This window comes from Chrysemys picta, chromosome 9 (genome assembly GCF_011386835.1).
Source record: "Chrysemys picta bellii isolate R12L10 chromosome 9, ASM1138683v2, whole genome shotgun sequence".
In the NCBI taxonomy this organism is placed as follows: Eukaryota; Metazoa; Chordata; order Testudines; family Emydidae; genus Chrysemys; species Chrysemys picta.
The window spans coordinates 26,763,081-26,786,545 of record NC_088799.1 but is presented as its reverse complement, the minus strand read 5'-3'; the positions used below and the strand labels follow the sequence as shown (position 1 = coordinate 26,786,545).

The following is a 23,465-nucleotide window of genomic DNA, read 5'->3' as shown; positions in this document are numbered from 1 at the left end:
CCTGGTGGCTAGATCACAGTGTGGTTTGCGAGGGGATGCCGTTTCACGCCCCACAACCCTCTCTGCACCTGGTCACAGACGCTTCATCTCTGGGTTGGGGCGCCCATCTCAACGAGCACCATACCCAGGGCCTGTGGACTGCACCTCAGCTAGCCCTGCACATCAATGTTCGGGAACTGATGGCGGTGCGCCTGGCGTGCCAGGCATTTCTCAATCTCCTACGTGGCCGCTGTGTGTTAGTTCTCATCGACAACACCACGGCCATGTTTTACATCAACAAGCAAGGAGGAGCACGTTCGTCAATTCTATGCCAAGAGGCCATTCGCCTGTGGGACTTCTGCATCGCCCACTCAATCCATCTCACGGCATCGTTCCTCCCTGGAGTCCAGAACACTCTGGCGGACCGACTCAGCAGGTCCTTTCAAACACACGAGTGGTCTATCCGTCCGGACATCATACATTCCGTTTTCCAGAAGTGGGGGTTTCCCCAGATAGACCTGTTTGCATCTCGAGACAACAGGAAGTGCCACGTGTTCTGCTCCCTGCAAGGTCGAGCTCCGGGCTCCCTCTCGGATACGTTTCTCCTTCCCTGGAAAGACCACCTGTTTTATGCCTTCCCTCCGTTTCCTCTGGTCCACAAGGTACTGCTCAAATTGCGCAGAGACCAGGCACAGGTGATTCTGATCGCCCCAGCGTGGCCGAGACAACATTGGTACACCACGCTGTTGGAGCTCTCGGTTCAGACACCGATCCCGCTTCCATTATGCCCGGATCTCATCTCTCAGGACCACGGTCGCCTGCGTCACCCCGACCTGCAATCACTCCACCTCACGGCGTGGCTGCTCCATGGTTCACCCAGGCAGAGCAGCAGTGCTCGCACTCTGTCCAACAGATTCTGCTGAGCAGTAGGAAGCCCTCAACACGGACCACATACTTGGCCAAGTGGAAGCGGTTCTCCTGTTGGTGCGAACAACGAGCCACGTCCCCGTTACAGGCACCTATTCCTCTCATATTGGAATATCTCCTCTCCCTAAAACAGCAAGGGTTGGCGATATCTTCAATTAGAGTTCACCTGGCCGCTATATCGGCCTTTCACCCAGGGGAACTCGCGTCCTCGGTATTCTCTAACCCGATGGTCGTTAGATTCCTCAAGGGCTTAGACCGGATGTACCCACAGCAACGTCAGCCCGTTCCGACGTGGGACCTCAACCTGGTTCTCTCCAAGCTCACAGGTCCTCCATTCGAGCCACTGGCCACCTGTTCACTTCTGTACCTATCTTGGAAGACAGCCTTCCTCGTAGCCATCACCTCAGCAAGGCGCGTTTCTGAACTCAGGGTGCTTACATCTGAGCCCCCTTACACAGTTTTTCATAAGGATAAAGTGCAGCTTCGTCCACATCCTGCCTTTCTCCCTAAGGTGGTTTCTCCTTTTCATATTAACCAGGATATATTTCTCCCGGTCTTTCATCCTAAACCACATGCCACTCGCCAGGATCAACGTTTGCATTCTCTGGACGTACGCAGGGCCCTGGCCTTCTATATTGACCGCACAAGGCACTTTAGAAAGACGACGCAACTCTTCGTTGCAGTGGCCGACCGAATGAAAGGCTCACCGGTCTCCTCACAACGCCTATCCTCCTGGATTACGTCTTGCATCCGGACTTGCTATGACCTGGCAGGTGTCTCAGCACCGCACCTCACCGCTCACTCCACGAGGGCCCAAGCTTCCTCGACGGCTTTCCTGGCGCAAGTTCCGATCCAGGACATTTGTAGAGCTGCGGTTTGGTCATCAGTCCACACGTTTACAGCGCACTATGCACTAGTGCAGCAGTCCAGGGACGATGCTGCCTTCGGATCAGCGGTTTTGCACACAGCAATGTCTCACTCCGACCCCACCACCTAAGTTGGGCTTGGGAGTCACCTAATGGAATGGATATGAGCAAGCACTCGAAGAAGAAAAGACGGTTACTCACCGTTGTAACTGTTGTTCTTCGAGATGTGTTGCTCATATCCATTCCAAACCCGCCCCCCCGTCCCCACTGTCGGAGTAGCCGGCAAGAAGGAACTGAGGGGGCGCCGGGTCGGCTGGGGTATATATTCAGCGCCATGAAGGCGCCACTCTAGGGGGCTCCACAGCCGACCCGCCGGTGTTGCTAGGGTAGAAAATCTTCCGACGATCGTGCACGCGGCGCGCACACACCTAATGGAATGGATATGAGCAACACATCTCGAAGAACAACAGTTACAATGGTGAGTAACCGTCTTTTCTGCAACAATAAATATACATAGCTCCATTCTTATCCTGTGGATTCCCAAAGCCAAGATACAGTGAATTAAATAACAGAACATGGTATTCTGAGTAGGATTTAATCATACTTTCTAAAAACACAGAATAATATTCAAAAATGACTGCAGAATGTCATTGCTATGCTGTTAGCTTCCTTAGCCACAGTGGCATATGGAAAAGATTTTAAGACAAGAACTAGTACACTATGAAAGATTATATTGATAAAAATAATCTCATGACACAAACCAATCTAAGGCCTAATCTGTGCCACAAAGCTAGATTTACATAAACTACTTTGCGTCAACATAGTTGCATATGTGTCTATGCTTAAATTTGTCTTCCACTAATGCAAGTGTCCTGTTACAGTGATGCAGTAACAGTACATCCCCAAGCAGCATTGAGCAATGGTCGAGTGCAGACACTGTGTTACTTATGTTGACCCTAACAGTCCTCCAGCAGCTGTCCGACAATGCCTGACACAGACCAGTCTGGTCACAATTGCGAACTCCACTGCCCAGGGGTCATGGAGAACGGAAGGCCCTCCCTCCCCTTTAAAGCCCTGCAAATGTTTGAAATCCCTTTTTCTGATTGTCCAGCTTGGAGAGCACACCTAGCAGCTCTCCATTCTTGTGTGCAACTGCTCGGCCGACTGAGCTGGCTCCATGTTCCAAACATGGCTTGGAGTAGACAGGAGATATTGGATCTCCTGGGCCTGTGGGGGAAGAGGCTGTGCAGGTACAGCTATGGACCAGCCGTAGAAACATGGACATCTACAAGTAGATTGCACTGGGGGTAGGGGTAAGGAGAAGGGGTATGGCAGGGACCAGCAGCAGTGCTGCATGAAAGTGCAGGAACTGTGGCAGCCATCAGAAGGCCAGGGAGGTGAACAGTCAAACAGTGCTGAGTCACAGACCTGTTGCTTTTACAAAAAGCTGCATGCACTATTTGCCAGAGACTGCACCCTTGCCCGCAAACCACCCTGGATACCTCTGAGAAGCCTGAGCCACAAGCCCTTGGTGTGAACAGCAAGGATGAGGAAGAGGTGGAGGAGAAACAGGAGGAGGATGGAGGTCCAGCTATGCCATGAGCCAGGACCTTTTTGAGACTCCACCACAATCCAGTCAGTCTGGGCAATTGAGCACAGGTGAGCCCGATGCAGGGGAAGGAAACTTGGGTAAGTGTGTAATCGTATTTCCCGTTTCAATTATGTATGTACTGATGGCATCCCCAACTTAACAGGGCACAGCCATCGACTGTGTCCTGTTATTTTACTTGTACTAAAAGAGATAGCAGTACAACAAAGAGAGGTGAGTTATCTGCTTTTCATTCCTCTGTAGACTTAGGGAGGCCATGTGGAACATTTTGTTTATGTGCACAGGGATGTCCCTGGCATCCTCCTGAGAGATCTCGATGAAACTTTCATTACTTGGCAATCCTCTCCCTTTCTAGGGATGGCGGCCTTATTTCTTCCTCCGTGGTAGGACACATTCCATTCGTCAGGCACCATTGCAATGAACAGGTTAGTGGTAGATGGGCCTGGAGGGCTTCGGGGTGCCAGCAGTAGCCATGCTCTCTCTGCCTCTGTTACCCTTAGGAGTGAGATATCGGCTAAAATCACCACGGCCTCTGGAAAAAGGTGCTAATATTCATTGCCATTGTCCTGTACTCATAAGTTCATGCAACTGAGCAATTCCCTTGTCATTTCCTGGAGGGTCGTAATCGCCATGGCTGATGCTGTGAGTGGTGCTGTGCACAAGCACTCTGAAGCAGAAGTGTCAATAAGCATGTCTTGTTTAACACTTGAGGGGAGCAAGGGAAGGGAGTTCTAAATCTTAACTTTCACTTTCAGTTGTGACTATACTGACAATGGTACCTCTGCGTTTTATCTGTAGCTGCCACCGCTGTGGCCTTGAAGGGTTCGCACTCCACACCTGCAGAACGCGTGAGACAGATAAGGAGGAGAAAGAAGAGGACTTAGGATGACATGTTGTGATGAAGTGGGAATATTTTGGTAACATTTCTGAGTCCTGTTTGTGCCTCAGTTTCCCCTATATACTGTATTGTTATCCGGGGGACGGGGGCAATGGGGAGGATGGGGTGGAAAGTGACTGTTTGCTTTCAGGGCAGGCTAGGAGACGTAGGTTTGGGTGCAGCCTGACTGTCTGGGTCTAGGTTCCTATATCAATGAAGCATTTGCAAATCCAATCACTTGGACACTGACACCTAGCAACCAATGACCCAGAGGGATATGGACTTCCCTGCCTCTTCTTAGGGAAGCTGAACAACAATCACCAGCTCAAGACTGGAGAGGTATGAAGTGGGGGGATAAGAGTTGACTGCTGGAAGGTGTCAGGGCTCTCACCTGGAGTCTGACGATGGAAGGAAAGATGGAGCTTGAACCAAAAAGTTCACCTCAGCTTGGCTGGGCTCTGGGATAACCAGAATGGACTTGGGCTATGTTTTAAACTTCAGTTTTCTAGGCTACCCAAAAGGACTTCCTATGCTGTGTTCCTGTAAACGAATAAACCAACTGTTTTGCCAATGATGTCACTGCAAGTGCTTGGTGAAGTGCATTAATCCCTGAAGAGCGTACAAGTTTCCAACAGGAGTCAACCTCAGTTGGACTCACTGAATGGCGCTCACAGTGTGAAGCAGGAGTGCTGAAGGCCCAAAGGTCTAGTCTAAGGAGGTGGTGAAGCCACATGGCTTACCCTTCAGGAAGACTGAGACTCATAGGGGATCTCTGAAGGGGTTCCTCCTACAGACTGTTCCAAAGCTGGGCACGTAGCACTGATTCTGTGCATCTGTGACACAAGTTCAATGAGATCCTGCAAGCCAGTGCTGCATCAGGCTGCGAGCAAAGGACCTGGAGGGTGAACATTGCAGACAGCCTGGAGAAGGAAAGAGCAGGCAGGGGAAAGGCCCAGAAGTCCCAGCAGGAAAAGGAGAGGGAGCTGCACCAGTACATAATGGGGCTTCTCCAGCAGCAAATATAGATTCTGCAGGTTCTTGTGGGCCTTATGGACAGGTGAAACAATCAGTGGCCCACCTCACTCTGCAGCCCATGGAGAACTCCATTACAGCACCTCTCTCCATCTCCCCTCAACATTCCACGTGGCATCAGGGGCCACCTCCCTTCCCCTACTACTTCACCTTGGAGGACAGTAAGGAGAACCACAGCTTCACATATACTGACCTGGGAAAGTCCCAGTTGCAGTATGTGTAGGGAAAAAGGACATGGATGTTCTTTCCCCCTTGTTAAGTTCTGTTCCATTAATTACGTTTTTAAAAATCTAGCTGCATGACACTTATAAATGGTGGTGAAAGTCAATGTGGGGAAGTTAAAGTTACCAGCCCTGAGAAATGACTCCAAATGTGAATGTGGCGAGCCTAGTCAAAACATTTTAACTCTGCCAATATCTTGTAATCCCAACAAACTGTTCGACATAAGTGATAATACTAGGTCTTGACTGTGGCTTTGGAGCCACAAGCTTTTTGACTGCCATTTATGGGGGAGCAACTCCACATGCAGACTGCCAGTACAAGTCCTGCCACCAAATGGGCCATGTTGCTTTGTTAGTAAAACACCCCTCTTTTTAAAAAACACCCAAGGTGACAAAGGAGTGAGGGGTAAATAGCTTCACAGATCCCATTATGAACAGGTAAGTCATAACATTATCAGTCCAGTATAATTCTGGCTGTCAACTGGAAATGAACAGTGTAAGAAGTGTTAATGTGCACACATGCTGCAAAAGTGTTTAATTTGCACCCATCACCACGACTGGCTCAATGTCTTGCGGGGTCCATGAATAAATCTTATGCTGAATTTTACAATTCAGTTGTACCAAAGACGTGTAGATTTGAGATTAGTTCATTTACTTGCTCTCCTTATGAAGCTGAAATTAATCAACGTAGCCGTGTAAAATGATGGTTATGTATAATATGCTATCTTCTTCATGTTGCTGCTAGATCTAGTCATTTAAGGAAAATATATCTTAAGCCTTTTCATTGTCTAACCTCTGTGAATGAAAGCTAGTTCTCATATTGAATAACGACAACTCAATCAAAACAGACTTTTGTACATGATTAAACTCTGTTGCATGGCACCTGATAGGCAATAAGCTGGCTTGTAAATCCTGTGGCTTCAGTCATGAATTCATTTACAATGAAATAGTGGCGGTCAAGTAATATTTTCATAGTCAATTTGCTTTTGACACATTTGCTTTGTTATCACGGTTCCATTGCTGCTTTTATATTGCACAAGTCATGACATCCGGTACTTTGGAGAGATTGTCTATATTTAAGTTGGCCAGATACTATTTCCATACTACTATGTGTGTACATTGATTCTGTTTCCTAGTTGTGTAAGAGGGGCTATTATATTCTTCTTAGTTACCCAGTGAAATCAGCAGAGCTTTTCGAAGAAGTTGCATGCTGTCATTATACAAAGTTGTGGATCATTCTGCTATTAGTCATACCTGTATTTTTCTTGGTCATGGCCTTGAGTTAAAAACTTCTCTGGCAAAAATGTTTAAAAGGCTATATAATAGTTCAAGAGACAGACATAGCTTTCACACTTCTTTTCAGCATGGTCTCAATCTTTGCTGGTTTCCAATTTCACTTCATATGTATTCATATTCAGCTATGTTTTTGTCGGGCAAGTACTGCAAATCATACAGCAAAGAAAACAAATCTTGAGAAAGCTGAAACCACTTATGCTGCCTTAGTTCTGTTTGCCCTGGTTCTGTTTTCCATTCCTTCCTCTCCCGACCATGCTAGGAGAAATGTGAGATTAGCTTCTATACTCTCTGGTTTAATAAATAAATAAAGACAGCTGTTCCATATAAATCATCAGAACAGACTAATAAGCAGTTTCAACAGTTGTTTGTATCCTGATTTTTTTCCTGTTTAATTTCCTTATAGCAGATAAGTTTTTAAATACTTCGTTTGCATAATTCACCAAGGTGAGATAACACTGAATATATTTGTGTACTGCTTGTTTTGAAAACTTCAAAAGTGTTGGAAGCTAATGTGTCATTTAATTCTGTCGATTTTGCTTGTCTTAGCTTTATTCAGGCTAAATATTTTACAGCTATCTACATAATAGTAATTTCACTATATGACTTCATTCTCTTTAAACTCCTGTTTTAAAGATGAGGCATGCAAATACTGGTTTAAATTCAAGAATGCAGCTGCACTGCAGGAATAATTAGTCTGCTGAACCTGCAGATGTCAATAACTTTTCTTCTCTGTGTGTTTTCTCTTTCTCCCTGGCGTACCTTGCATTTGTAATAAAAATATTTCCAAACAAAGTTGACAAATAGTAAAGTGAGCTACTAAAATCCCCAAACAGACATAAATTTGCTGTGATGAAACTGATGCAAATCTACGCAATAGCTCCGTTTTTCCCTTGGTGATTCCTACCATGGTTCATATGTTATGTTTTGTACCATATCATGTGTTCATGCCAGGGATCTTGTTTACACTACATGCCAGGTGCCTCTTGTTTAGATTATAAGGTACTAAATGTAGGGGCTGACTTAAACTTTATCTTGTACAGCACTGAATTCATTGTTGATGCATGTAAGCCAGGGACAGATACGCCAGCTGGGGAAGGTAACATGAAGCCCCAAAATACAGTTCAGAAGTGCCTTTCCTCGGGTTTGGCTTCAACACAAAGAAGATTCAAAAACAAGAACACAGCCCAGAACATTTGGGCTCAGATCCTCAATGGTATTTAGGCACTTAACTTCTGTTGATTTCACTGGGAGTCAGATGCCTAAATACCTGTGAGGATATGGGCTTTGGTAACAAATAGCAGAGGCCTTTCCAGCTGTCAGCATGCTGGGAGGGGAGAGGGCACAGCCTTCGCCCTAAGTAGCCTCCACTGCAGCAGTTTCCTGTCTGCTTTTTACAGCAGCAGCATCCAGATCCCCCAAGTGATAGAAAGAGAACCAGGACTCTCCCTGTAAACCCAAACATGCTGGGAGCTAAGAAGCATGTTATATCTTGACACAGTGAATATTGAATAAATAGTGTTGTAAACAGTATTTGTAGGACTTGTTAATTTCCACTGACTTTAAATCTTTCTATTTAGCAGTCCCTAACTGCCAACAGGTACGGTAAGTATAGCGTAGAGCACCTTCCATTATGCGAGTCTGCTCTTAGGTCATGGTTCCATAGCCCTTACATCAGTGGGACAATTTTTATGAATAAAAGTTGCAGGATCATGCCCTTACACACAGCATAGTAAGGCCCTGCTCCTACAAACAATTCTGCATGTATTATTGTTTCCTGACCTAAGTATAGGGGAAAGGTGGAGTAACTGTTGACAAGCAACTTTCTTGATGATGACCTTGTTAAATATAGGCCCAAGAATGGTGGAATTGAAAGAAAGGAAAGAAAGGCTTTGTTTGTTTTTGTTTTTTTCTGAGTGGAAAGAACTGGAATGAGACAGATTTTGAGGATTTTTTAAGGTGGTAATTTCAAGACTTTTCATGGTAGGAGAGAGAAGAGACAAATTTCACTTAGTGCTAGTTCTGTCCAGGCTGATTGACGGGATGCAAGGCCCATTTCTGCATGGTATTTGGGCCTTTCTGATAATGAAAACCCTGAAGAGAAACCTCTTGTCCTACAAGGAAACCTGTACCATTAATGCTGCCTGCACTTTGTGAGATTGAGACCTATTTTCAATTCCAGGCAATGCCCTTTGGCTTCTCTCCTATTCCTTATTTGCTTACCAGTCTGATGGTATCTGTGATGGCCAGTCCATGTCAGGAAGCTTATAGGAGACTTGTTGTTAATCTACTCACGTGAAATGGTATCTGTACATATTGACTAGATCAGGGGTGGCCAACCTGAGCCTGAGAAGGAGCCAGAATTTACCAATGTACATTGCCAAAGAGTCACAGTAATACATCAGCAGCCCCATCAGCTCTCCCCACTCCCGCTACTAGTGTCTCCCGCCCACCGGCAATCAGCACCTCCTCCTCCCTCCCCGCACCTCCCGATCAGCTGGGGGAGGAGGCAGAGAAGGAGGAGGAGCGAGAGCATGGCAGGCTTAGGGGAGGGGGTGGGAAGGGGTGGAGTGGGGGCAGGGCCTGTGGCAGAGTCGGGGTTGAGCAGTGAGCACCCCCCGGCATACTGGAAAGTTGGCGCCTGTAGCTCCAGCCCCAGAGTCGGTGCCTATACAAGGAGCCGCATACTAACTTCTGAAGAGACACATGTGGCTCCGGAGCCACTGGTTGGCCACCCCTGGACTAGATCTTTCAATCACTTTAGTCCCTCAGCTTCTTCAGTTATTTTCAGAGGAACTCTTACTGCTCTTTCACGATCTGTCCTACCTCTGGGAGATCTGTCAAACACTTCGGTTCCAGACTAATTGTCTAAGGAAAGAATTCACAATTTGTATTTCTGATGGGAACTCAAATATTTCCCTGTATGAAAGTGACCAGGTGTGGAAAGTATTCCATGGGGTGCTGTACTACACCCATTTTCTTGACTGTCAGTGGAATTGCCAGAATCAGGAACCAGATTATCTTCTGTGCCCTGGAGGGAGCTTGGGTAGGCCTTTAATTCAAGGCAAATGGCTGTCCAAGAAAGCTCATGAGAACAATGTCCTAAAGTTGCAAATAGTTAAAAAGGTAGCTTTCGCTCTTGTCTCAAGATTCCCTCTGGATTTAGCTGTCATTCAGGTGACAAGCAACAATAGGACCTTTGTGACATATTAGCACTTCCAGGCAAGAACAAGAAAAGGGAATACAAATTGATAATCCTGAATGAAGCAAGGGAAATTCTCTTGCTCCTGGAGCAAGAGAAATTTGGTTGATTATTTCTCACATTTACAGTCAGGACTGTCCTTAAGCATATGCAGTATACGTGGCTGCATAGGGCACCCGAAAATTTGGGGCACCACAGGGACCATAGGCACCAACTTCTCATCTTGCTGAGGGGGGTGCTTGACCCCCCCTCTCCACTCCAAGCTCTGCCCCCGCTCCACCCCTTCCCCCAAGCCTCCGCCCACCTCTTCCTGCCCCTGCTCCACCCCATCCCGCCTCTTCCCTGCCTCCTCTCCTGAGCGTGCCCCATCCCTGCTCCTCCTCACTTCTGGAGCTTGAACGCCACAAATCAGCTGTTCGCGGTGCTCTGGAAGCGCTGGGAAGGAGGGGGAGGAGTTGGTAAGCGCAGGGCTGCCAGCGTGTGGGGGTAGGGGGGCAGAAGTGGGGAACTTGGCACCGGTGGATGCTCTGCACCCACTAAATTTTCCCTGTGGGTGCTCCAGGCCCGGAGCACCCACCCACAGAGTCCGCACCTATGACCGGAACAGCAGGTAAGAGTGGGTCGGCTCCTGCACACCCAGTGCGCGCTGCAGTCTCCTTCCTAGGCAAAAGGCAGGAGCTGTATTCACAAAGCCAAATGCTCTGGGGTAGGGCACCAGTATTCACAGGGCTGAATGCGCTGGCATAGGTGGCGGCAGTATAGGGACACCAGTATTCACATAGCTAAATGCGCCAGCATAGGGGCACCAGTTTAATTATACTGCATAGGGCCCCATAAATCCTAAAAATGGTCCTGCTTACAATTTGCTTGCTGTGCACTGGGTGTTTTCCAAGGCCTCATTAAAAAAGTCTGTGCTCTAAGGAACTCGCAGCATAAGGCACCTAAATGATTAAAACCACCTACATTTCAGCAAAAGAGCAGCCTACATATGCAATTTTCATAGCTAAACAATATGCAATATTCATAACAAAATCCGAAAATATTTATTAACAAGCGTTTTCACTGAAAAGACTTAAATGGAAGAAAATGCGGAATGAGTGCTATACATGGGAGCTCAGGAACCTTAGACCAGTTGTCACCAAACTGTGGGGCGTGCCCCCCTGGGGGGCATGAAGAAACATTCGGGGGGGCACAGTGGGACCTGGGCCACCCTCCATGGGGATGGGGAGGGATTGCCACCCAGCCCTGCTCTGCCCCCCAGCTCCACTACAATCCTTGCCCCAGCCCCCAGCTGCAGCTCCAGCCCTGGCCCTGGCCCTGGCCCCCAGCTCCCAGCTGCGGCTCTACTCCTGGCCCCAGCCACATCTCTGGCTCCTGACCCTGGGCTCACAGCCCCTGCGCCCAGGCCAACTCCGCTCTCATTCTGTCTTCACCCCAGGCCAGCTCCGCCTCTCGCCCTAGCTCCTCCCCTCATCCATAGGTTTGCCCCCAGCTCTGCCTTCAGCCCAAGCTACTCTGCTGAGCCAACTGTGTAGTAATGGATGGGGGGGCATTGACAGATTCCATTACTGGTATCGGGGGGGGGGGGAGCGTGACAGGAAAAGATTGCACACCACTGCCTTAGACTAAAGAAGAGCAGTGAGAAACTGATGCCAAGGTATCATCAGATCTTCATTCTTTATAAATAAGGTTGTCCTGAAAGAGCAGTTTTCTCTTTTCCCTTGCTTTTTGTTATTTTCCTTCTATTCCGCAGCTGCCCTCCCCCCATGGTCTATCACTTTTTCATTATAGTTTAAGTCAGCTTCAGATTGCAAATGCCTCAGGGTAGGAACCTTTATATTTCTGTTCATCTGCAAAGACTGATGAACATCGTATCATTATGTCACTACTAAATCACAGATATCTACGACCTGTCTCTCTCTGAAACAGAAAAATAAAATGATTCAAGGCCACCAGAGGCTACCTTTCATTACCATAATTACATCCTAATAAAGGATTGCTTGTGTTACAAGATTAATTTGTCTCACAGACAGTCATTTCTATTTGTAACTGGCTCCATTTTTTCTTCATAAGAGAAACAGACCATCAGTGGAAGATGGCTTTGAACCATTAAGAACAGAAGTGTTCAGATATTTTTAGAAGAAGTTACCTTATCTCAGCCGAATGTTTTGGGGGTATATTTAATCTTTTTATTGCCATCTCTCAATTTGTATGTATTGATTGTATTTTATTATGTGACTTCCTCTGGCCTTGAGCCACTATTTTCCTATTCAAAATTGTTCTTGATTCTTATTTGTTAGGCAACTACAGTGACCATTTATTTACATACTATTCCTTTTGACATTGAGGTTGTCTACAGCTGACCTGGCTCCCAATATTGCTGCTCTTACTCATGCAGATCTCTCACTCATGTCAGTGGGAGGGCTGCCTATGTAATAGCTACATAAGGATCACATTTGGGGCTCTCTATCTAGACTTAGCCATAGATACATTTTGAACAGACTGCTACCTTCATCAGAAAACACCCTTAGAGTGAATTTTCTGAGGGGATCATGACACAGCTGAAAAATGTTGAATAAAATAGTTGGCGGTACATCAATGCCTCCTGAAGTGTGGGATGGTGTTTCTTCTGTACCTGTGCACTCCCACCCTCCTTTCCTTGCAGATATTATTTTATTTTTCTCAATATCTACTTTATATTTAACTCGCCCATCACAGCCTGGCTATAGTTTTCAAGGTGAGCCTCCAAAAATAAGTAATTATGGCCAAACATTCACATGCACCTCCAGCTGTAGCCCCTAATTTTCTTTACACTGGGTGTTTGCTCAAGTCTCTGACATTTAAGGCTGCACCTGATATCTCTAATATTAAAAACAGGATACAAAGATATGGTATATGAAATGTGTAGGACCACATCCTTCCCTTAATTTCCAAATACCTTTAGTATTGCATGTGTATACGTGAAGGAAGGATATGACTGGTAATCTTCTGATACCGTACGGTATCTGACAGATCTTTCTTGATTGTGGCTGCCATCCTGTCCAACAAATGCACAGTAACATCCACATTTATTCACTATCAGGCAAAGTATTAAAACCACAACTTCTCTCCAAAGTCATCTCAGTAAACAGAGCTGTTGTCATAACTAGGGAAACTATACAGAGATAAAGCAGAGACAAAGACTTAGAGCCCAGTCCTGTCATCCTTGATTTTCACTTTGAGTAGATTATAGGTTCGGGTGAAGAACACATCACCTCAAAAATCAAATTTAGAAAAGTTTATCAAAAATGCCTCATACAAAGAGCAAGAATTCTTCCATTGAACTGAAATTGAGTGAGTATTGTCACTAAATGCGACGTGAACATGACTGCTCTTTTGTTTGCTTCATTGGCACTAACCACAAGGAAGGTTGTAGAAAGTGAAGATAAAAAGGAAGTATTTCTTCACATGACACACAGTCAACCTGTGCTCTAAGGAACAAGGCCAAGGCCAAGACCATAACAGGGTTCTAAAAAGAACTAGACAAATTCATGGAGGATAGGTCCATCAATGGCTATTAGCCAGGATGGGCAGGAATGGTGTCCCTAGCCTCTGTTTGCTAGAAGCTGGGAATGAGCGACAGAGGATGGATCACTTGATGATTACCTGTTCTGTTCATTCCCTCTGGGGCACCTAGCACTGGCCACCGTCGGAAGACAGGATACTGGGCTAGATGGACCTTTGGTCTGACCCAGTAGGGTCATTGTTATATTTTTATGTTCTTATGAGTTTGGATTCACCAAGTGCAAGTTGTTTTGTGATGATGCAAGTGTCTGGGAGTCTCCTGAACACTTGGTGGCCTCCCAGTACTACTCTCCCTGTTAGCACTGTTCATGTATGAACACTTTCTCTGGGGCTCATTCTTCTGTCCAGTTTTCTCTCAGTAATTTATTTTGGGGTTTCCAAAGCACTCATTGTTGGTGTAACTCTGTCAGTAAAACTCCCATGTCTTTACTAGAAGATAAACTTTTGAAAAATTTCACCCTTGGTCTCTCTTAGGGATTTCTGTCTTTATTAATTAACCATGGTTAAAACTACTTCCTCCTCCTCCCACTCTCTAGTACTGCATCTGTAAATGTTCCTATGTTACTGACCTGTGGGAATTTATTGCACAAATACTCGGAAAGTGCAACAGTATTCCCTGAGGGTCAATCAGAATTATTTTCTTGATCTCATACTGCCCTCCCTATCTCAATACACAAATTTTGGGCCACTGTGGAGTATTATTGATTTAAGGCCAGTCAGTAATTCTCAGGAGGCTGCCATTAGCTGTGCAAAAAAAGTAATTCTTCTTTGTTTACATGAAATTCAGACCTAATGAGCTTCTTCACAAAACATCCTGTTTAAAAATAAATACATGTGAGCCTGGGCCTGCAACCTTCATATACAATATAATCTGAAATGAATGGTACTTTTTTGGTGAGACAGGTCTATAGTATTGGGCCCTCTGTCTATACCTTTCCATATACCACACTGAGCATCAACCTGTTATACAACAGAAATTTTGGCTTCTTATCTCTCTCTCACAAACTTTACATGTACATAGGTATGTAATCAAAATATTTTTTTGTTAAGTTTTGGAATGTATATAAGCTCTCATGCTTCACAGCATAGCCAACTTCTCCACAGGCCGTACAGAAAATTAGTTTAAAAATCAATTTAATTAAACCAATCCAAACCATTTTATAGACACACTTGTCAGCTGAAAACATGTTCTGTTGATTTACCTTGCAGCTGTAAATTTACTGATGCAATGTAAACCAAAATAAAGTGGGTTTTTTCTCTTGCTTTTCTAAAGTATCTGGTACTGGCCATGGTCAGAGACAGGATGCTGGGCTAGATGGACTGCTGATCTGACTTGCTAAGATGGTTCCTGTGGGTGGGATCCATAAAAGGCCTGAGGCATTGCAATGCTAAGCATCACAGCACCTAACTTTTAGGCACCTAGAAACTCACAGGAACAACAGTAAGATCCACAAGGACCAAGTTAAGTGCCTAGGCTCCCTATACAATAAATAGGGAGAGATAAGTGCCTAAGAATGTGATCCACAAAAGCCAGCATATTAGGCATGGAGCTGCCTAAGCTAATTAGAACAAGATGTTGATGAGAGGAATTTGTAATAAGCCCAATCCCTCTCACAGAGGTAGGTGTCTCCTTGCAACCTGGACTTGGGTACCTATCAGGGCCGGCTCCAGGCACCAGCTTACCAAGCAGGTGCTTGGGGCGGCCACTTCGGAGAGGGGCGGCACGTCCAGCTGTTTGGCGGCAATTTGGCGGAGGGTCCCTCACTCCTGCTCGGAGCGAAGGACCTCCCGCCGAATTGCCGCCGCAGATCGCGATCGCGACTTTTTTTTTGTTTGTTTGTTTGTTTTTGTTTGGCTGCTTGGAGTGGCCAAAACCCTGGAGCCAGCCCTGGTACCTATCTCACCTAGTAATTCATGAATGGAACTCACCACCTGGAGTCAGGGAGCTAAGGCACCTTAGTTGCCTCTTGTGGGAATTGATTTAGGCACCTGCTTCACTCCATACAAAATGGCCGGAGGAGGAGGTGGTGCTGCCCATCTTATGACTCTTAGTCTGGTGCACTCATCTAGGATGTTGAAGACCCAGGTTCAATTCATCTCTGCCGGGGGGGGGGAGGATTTGAATAGTGGGGGGTCTACCACCTCTCAGGAGGTTGCTCTAACCACTGAGGTCTCAGATATTCCTATGTGAGGCTTCCTCAGTCCTTCCAGTTGAAGCCGTTCCTCGGTGGGTAAATAATGAGTGACTGGAGCAGGGGGTCAGGACCCTGAGTCTCCCACTTCCCAAGTGGGTGCCCTAACTGCTAGACTACAGAGTCACTTTCACTCTCTGACTCTGGCCCAGTGATTGCTCCACTGTGGAGAAATATGAGAGAATGACTCTTTAGTCCAGTGGTTACGGCAACTATGTGGGAGACCCAGGGTATGCCTACACCGCAATAAAACACTTGCGGTTGGCCCATGTCACCTGACTCGGGCTCGGGTTGTGGGGCTATAAAATTGAAGTGTCATGTTTCCACTTGGGCTGGAGCCTGGGTTCTGCAACCAACCCCCTTGCTGGGTTTTAGAGGCTGTCAGTTGCCCTGGGCTCTGAGACACACTGCCATCTGGGTCTTTTTTTGTAGGATAGGTGTAGCCTAAGTTGCTTCATGGATCTCACAATGGGTTTGGCAGGGCTAGAATTGCCTTTCTTCAGGAATGTTGGTGTTCCCAGTGGCCCCCCACAAAGTACTCAAGTGCTTTTACATTTTGAAAAATTATTAAGTCAAACTTTTTGGGGGGTATGTTTAAAAATAGTTTGCTGTTAGTTTTCAGGGAAAGTTGATCTTTACCTAACCAAGTTTGGATATTCCTGATTCACTATACTACAGGGCCAAAAGTTTGAGTGGTGCCCTGCTGACCTGTAAAACTATCGGTATACTTTAAATCTGCCTTAATTTTTGTGCAAGCTATCTTGACCAAATTTTTGCACATGCAAAAACATTCAAACTTTTGCTTGCAAACTGAATTTGTGTGAAAATACAATTAACGGAGTGCACCAATCCAATAGGCATATGAAAATCAAGCTTGAAGATAAATATCTGTTGGGGTTTTTTTCATGCAAAACATTTAGTCATGTAAACCAGCATGTGCAGATACCCTGGAGTGAAAAATGAGCCTGCCTATTTTGAAACTGAGGAGTAAATTATTCACTGATGTAAATTAGCTCAGGTTTATTAGCTTCAGTGATGCTGTGCCAGTCTACAGCAGCAGAGTATTTGTCCCTAATTCAGAAAATACATCCAACACTCTTCTACAGCACTGGAGTGCAAAATAAAAAGCTTTGGAAGTATTAAAATGTTTTCTGCTCTAATAGTGTAAATTGTAATAACTAAGACAAACACTTAATATGGGGGGCAAGTTGATCATTAATGATAGAATTATATTAGTCTCTGTGTTGCATTTATTTTTAACTGTCAACATGCTGAATGTTTCCTTGGTCCTTAGAAAACTGAAATTAATCTGGCAATAAAACATACAATGGTTTAAACTTTCCTTCCATCTGAGGATCTCAAAGCACATTACGAACATTAGTGAATTAATTCTCATAACACCTTCAGGAGGTAGGAAAGAGTCGTTCTGCTTATTTTGATGGGGAAACTGAGGCACGGAGGTTGTTTGATTTACCCCAGGTCAGTGAGTGAATGAGAGAAATGTCATTATAACCCAGATCTCCTGACTCCTAGTCCTGAGATTCAGCCACAACGCTGTACATATCCTCCTGTTATGAATATTTCATTAGTATTAGGAAATAGTAGTTTTAAACCTCTGTTTACTGAATCCAACATCTTTTTATAAGATGCTTTCAGCATTCTCCAGCCATTTACAAATAAATATGATAAATAAGTACAACAGAACATTTCTGGCTACTTACCGCAGCACATATAGTCAGATTTGAATAGGTCTCTGCAAAGAAGAATTATTTCATTAGTTTTCTAGTTGACTCAGAATAAGTTTTGCAATACTTTCCACTTCAGTGAAACTTCCCACACAGCAAGCTCGGACAATTTTCCTTGTACTCTTGAATAATTAACCACCTTTGCATGATATGCAAAATAAGCTGAGACAACTGTGTTCAGTTGCACTCTAGTAAGCCAGAAGCTTTCATCCAGTCATAGATAAAGGAGTGTCTACTGAGACAGTACTCATTCCACAAAATGGTAAGTTGTAATCTTTAGTGAGTTAGACTTTCCTATTAAACTGTTACAGTGTTATACTCTTTAAAGCCTATGACAAAATGTTAAAATTTTGTCCCTTTGTTAGCAAAATTTAAAGAGGTGGCTAACCATATAAAAACTACTAAATGAAGAGTGTACCTCATTCTGCCTTTCTGTTAACCCTATCCTGAATATTGCTCTGAAGGTGATCAATAAGTCTGTTTACAGGATGTACATGGACTAATGGGGCTTTCAATATTTTAACATTTTTTTCATTCAAAATGTGAATGCTTATGTAGTGTGCAGTGATCTGGTTGCTTAAACTTTTTTATTTTTAAACAAAAGGTTTGAGATTGTTCCTAATTGTTTGAATTGCAAGGGCTAGCTAAAAGCAGGATCTGGGGTTGTTTTGATAAAAGTCAAAAACTTGTGGTGATTCTATCAATATTTTTACAAGAATCTATTAGTACACAGTATCTGTGTATACATTTTTGTTTCATATGACTATTTTATCTCATAGCTTTAAAAGAAGTTTTTCTTGCTACAATAGAGTATCTTGCTATCAGCTACCCATATAATTCAGTGATGGATTTTATATATTTTAGACAATATAAACAATAAATATACAAAACATTAAAAATAGGAATGTCAGAGAAAGAGCATCTTACGGACCTTATGTATAGCAGATTTTGAGACAATGTAATTTCCCTTCTTAGGAAGTGTTAATTGAGACTTCATTGAATTTAAGTTGTAATCTAATTTCTATTTTTCTTATGTTTCATTTTCCCACCATATGTTGCCAGTGATGTGCTGCCAATATTTGAATAATGGGCTCCTACAAAAATTCCCTCTTTAGCCTGTAATAAGGCCCACAAACCAGGTGTGTGTGTTTGTTGACATGCAGGGAGGGAAAGGTGAAGAACTAGACAATCTATTACGGTACTTCCCCATATAAATAGCAAGAATTTCTCATAACTGTAACCTATTAAGAAAGCAAAACAGCTTGGCAAACAAACTTTCACTAAGTACACTCTAGTAGAAATGTTTATACTTGTTCCTGAAAAATATATTGAGTACATTGAAGATACAGCACAATAATCAACCTGTGTCATTTGGGGAAAATTGAAGCATCCTTCCCCCAGATTTGTTGATACCGGGTGCAATCTACTGCATTTAAAGGCAAAGCAGTGCTTTTGAGCCCAAGTGATAATTTGCATATTGTTGGGGAGAGGTGGGTGAACTGCTTCAGAGACAAAGTATCCCAGTCCTCTCTGGAATTTTGACAAGGGCTCTTTAGCCCATCATGATATATTTTATTCTGAAATCAAAAAGGAGAATAATAAAACAGTTGTTTTAAATAACCAAAGAGAAGGTGCAATAAACTGTGGATGTTATTCTCAATTATCCTGGGTAATTTGCCTTATTAGAGTTATTTATATTATCAGGGAATCAAAATTGTAAATGTAATTATTTATAGATAGGCCTACACTAGAAAGGGGTGCTGAACAATGTATTTTTACAGCTTTGAAAAGTGTGTGCTTATATTCCCTTAATAAAGCATTTCCCTTAGCATGCAGCAATCGAATAGTTACATGTTAGCTAAAATACAGAAAACATACTACGCTGAAAGTTCTTCAGGACAGGGACTGTCTCTCAACTTCACTGCACTCGACAGAATGGGACCCTGGGCACTCTGTCAAATAATTAATTATAATTATAATAATACACCATACAGAGAGCTGAATAGATCTCTGGGGTTTACTTGTAAAATGTTCGCTACAAAAATTGTGAATTGATGAAAGTTTACAGATTACACCACTCAGGGCCGGCTCCAGGCACCAGCTTGTCAAACAGGTGCTTGGGATGGCCACTCCAGACAGGGGCGGCAAGTCCAGCTATTCGACGGCAATTTGGCGGACGGTCCCTCACTCCAGCTCCGAGTGAAGGACCTTCCACTGAATTGCCGCCACAGATCGCGATCATGATCGCGGTGTTGTTGTTTTTTTTGGCTGCTTGGGGTGGCCAAAACCCTGGAGCCGGTCCTGACACCACTGACATTTCACTAATGTTATTCTGAACTTGAATTTAGCTAATGTCTTTTCCTTGACTTCAGTGGGATTTGGAGCTGGCCCTGAGTCTGCCGACATTTGTGAATTTTGGATTTAATCTGTTGAGCATTGGCTTTTATTGTGAAAAATAGACAAATAATATTATGGTCTATTAAACTGCAAATACTGAGATCTCCATTTCTTCAATATTGCCTCAGAATTCCTGAGACACAAATGTAAACTGCAGTACATGCTGTAGCTACATTATCTCTTCTATAAGACTGTTTCCATGTAATTCTGATAAACAAGATTATTATTAGTTTATTATTGTGAATACATAAATAGCAAATATTCCTATTGGTTAACAAACAAGTTTGTTTCCTTTTTTTTTTAAAACCACCATGACTAATAGAAACTTCTTCAGAGCATAGTCATACCAATGGCTCAATCCTGTACTACTACTTCATTCCTTACTTGGGCAAAGGTCCCGTTGGAAATGATGGGATTTCTGCCTTAGTAAGCAGTGAGTAAGATGTGGGAGTAAAACTCCACAAGCACAAAGCAGAGGATTTCCGAAAAATGCTGTTATGAGATAGATTTTGCTTGTTTGTATTTTTTCTCTTCCCCTCCGATCACACTCCCTCCAGCCCAGTGCTGGGTAAGTATAACACAATGCTTTCAGTTTACACTCGTAGCATAATGGACGCTAAGAATAAAAATCACCTTTGTGCTCTGTCTTATGGGAGACTCTCAGGAAAATAAATGTTGTCATACAAAATCCCAAAGTCCTCATTCAATTTCTTACTGAGGCAGAATTCTTACTGGATTTCATCCGTATGTTTTTATCATTGTGTTTTTACATCTCTTTGATACCAAGACCTTGAAACAGAAAGTTTAAGTGTTTATAAGACACATTTTTTGCAGAGCTGGAAATATCTGAGTTGTGATACCAAAAAATAGAATAGCACTTAAATTGTCATTGTATTCTTACTATTAATTTTCCTTTTTTAACTTCCCAGGATGCAAATAAGACAGGTGACTGCCTGGAGATGGATAACACCCTGCAAAAGTATTACCTTTCTACCATGTATACCATTGAGTTCATTTTTGGCATTATTGGAAACAGCATTGTTGTGTTTGGCTACATATTCTGCCTGAAAGTTTGGAAAAGTGGCAATATTTACTTGTTTAACTTATCACTATCAGACTTTGTATTTCTGTGCACACTTCCAATGTTGGTGACAAGCTACTCCAAAGGAAAGTGGACATATGGGAACATTTTGTGCCAAAGCAACAGATTCATGCTGCATGTAAACCTATACACAAGCATCCTTTTCCTTACCTTTATCAGCATTGATCGTTATATGCTCATGCAATATCCTTTCAGAGACCATTTTCTACAGAAGAGGAAGATAGCTGTTGTTTTCTCTGTTGCCATATGGATCCTTGTTATACTTGAACTGTTGCCAATAATCACCTTCATAGGATCTAGAAATACTGCCAATGCTAACCAATGTACCGATTATGCAAGTTCTGGAGATCCAGCAAAAAACCTGATCTATAGCATATGCCTGACTCTTCTGGGGTTTGTAATCCCTCTGTGTGTTATGTGCTTCTTTTACGTGAAGATGGTTCTCTTTCTTAAGAAACGTAGTGAGCAGCTCACAGCTGCTCAGGCTCTTGAGAAACCTCTTACTTTAGTCATCATGGCACTGGTTATCTTTTCACTGTTCTTTACCCCATATCACATCATGCGCAATGTGAGGATTGCCTCCCGAATGGAATCCTGGAAGCTATCCCTGTGCACACGGAACATCATCAACACCATTTATATTATCACAAGGCCTATTGCATTTTTAAATAGCGTCATTAACCCGATCTTTTATTTCTTAATGGGTGATCACTTCAGGGAGATGCTGATGACTAAAGTAAGACAACTCTTAAAAAGGTTTACACCCACAGCAAATGAGGTGACGACAAAGTACTCTGACACGGGAACACACTGAGAAATAAAGGACCCTGGTTTATGGGACAGCTTTTACTGCTGAATATCGAGGCTTATGTAGCTAGCTTCATTTAGGCTTGGTTAGTACATACACAATGATGCCATTACTAAGCAACTGCATAATAGACCTGATCTTACTATCTTTATTCAGGCAAAACTCTCACTGGCTTCAATAGCCGGTTATATTAACAAGAGTCACAGGACTGGACTAAGTATTGCTATATGATAGAAGAATATAATATTTATGCACTTATCTGTTTTAACTAGGGTTATCAGATAGCAACTGTGAAAAAATGGGACAAGGGGTGGAGGGTAATAGGCGCCTATATAAGAAAAAGTCCCCAAAAACGGAACTGTCCCTTTAAAAATGGGACATCTGGTCACTAGTTTTAACTTAATGGAAATCTAATGTCCTGATGGTGTCTGTCAGAGGGCAGAGACTATATGCAGTGGTATTGTAGCTGTGTCGGTCCCAAGAAATTAAAGACAAGTTGGGTGAGGACAGAGACTATCCTTTCAGCTGGCCTGGCAGACTGACATACTGACAGAGGGTTGACCTTAGGCACCTGTGACATGTGTAGCAGCACTAGACCCCACACTCAACATTCACCCATGGCCCTTTCTTTGTTCTTGTTTCACACTGTTTCTGTGTGGCTGGAAACCATTCACCTTTTACAGTAAGTGGCTGAGCCACTTTCAATTCTTGGTTGAACTGGTGGGGGGAGGGGGGAGTTGGTGCATCCCAGGATGGGCTCAATAGTTTTATAATAAATTATCGTATGTGTGTGTTGGTATTTGTTGAATAACTGAAAAATGGTGAACCTTGCTTGCTTTTGGAGCCCAGGTATTATCTGATACCTGACTTGGGCTAGAGAAGTCCAAATCTCAAGCCAGACTTCACTTCAATGCACTCCACGGGATGATGAAGTACTGTACATAAAAATATGGTTCATGTTAGGAACGAAATGGCCTGATTTGGGATATGGCATCTAGCTGTTGATAGTTGTGGACCCATAAAGCACTGGGGCTTTAAGAGTTGTTATGCAAGACGAGTTAAATCCTTATTGTATTATTCCTTGGGTGACACTCCAATAAGTAAGCATGTCAAGGTATGGCCCAAAGTTTGTTTTATTTTGTCATTTGATATAGTTTGTGTATTTTTTTAATTTGTTTCATAACTGCCTGATAATAAAAGATGCAGTACGTAAAGTTCAAAAATCTGTTCAGTGTTTTGCGTTTAATATGCACGTTCCCACAGCTTCATGACTTCTGCATTTCTCAGTACACAGTACTGTAAATCACAGTACAATGTACAATCCTGTAAACTGAATAACTCAGCATTGAAACGTATTGAATATGAAGTACATTTGAACAATATTATGCGGAGATCTCTGCCTTTGTTGCCTATTTGACACATTTGAATATTTCAGACCAGATTTTCAACAGATCTAAATGCTAATTTACACCAGCACAAGATCTCACCCTCAATGCTCCATTACGTATGAGAGCAGCAAATTGCCCAACCATCTGCCCTGTACATTGAACTTAGCTATTTGGTTTGAAGTTCAGCAGGACCATGAAACTATTTTCACCCATCCTCCACCAGCACCTGTCATAGAGTATAATTTTGGGGCGAAAGGGTGGTG

The 23,465-nt window shown here is 43.6% G+C and overlaps 1 protein-coding gene across 4 annotated transcripts in view; it reads left to right on the top strand.

Moving 5' to 3' along the window:
- The window catches only part of SUCNR1 (succinate receptor 1), a 30,498-nt gene extending 7,461 nt beyond the window's left edge, over window positions 1–23,037 (top strand). Inside the window, exons 2-4 of one of the 4 annotated variants that reach the window (XR_006175257.2) lie at window positions 3,240–3,431; window positions 3,737–3,806; window positions 4,180–8,335. Coding sequence is in view for 2 of the 4 variants with exons in the window: in XM_024102551.3 (XP_023958319.1) it covers window positions 17,767–17,769; window positions 20,834–21,820 (990 nt within the window). In the remaining 2 variants the exon portion in view is untranslated. Of the gene's footprint in view, window positions 1–3,239; window positions 3,432–3,736; window positions 3,807–4,179; window positions 8,336–16,647; window positions 17,770–20,833 lie in introns of those variants that run through there. The other 3 variants (XR_006175258.2, XM_024102551.3, XM_005286940.5) reach the window with 3 other exon arrangements.
- The last annotated feature ends 428 nt before the right edge of the window (window positions 23,038–23,465 follow it).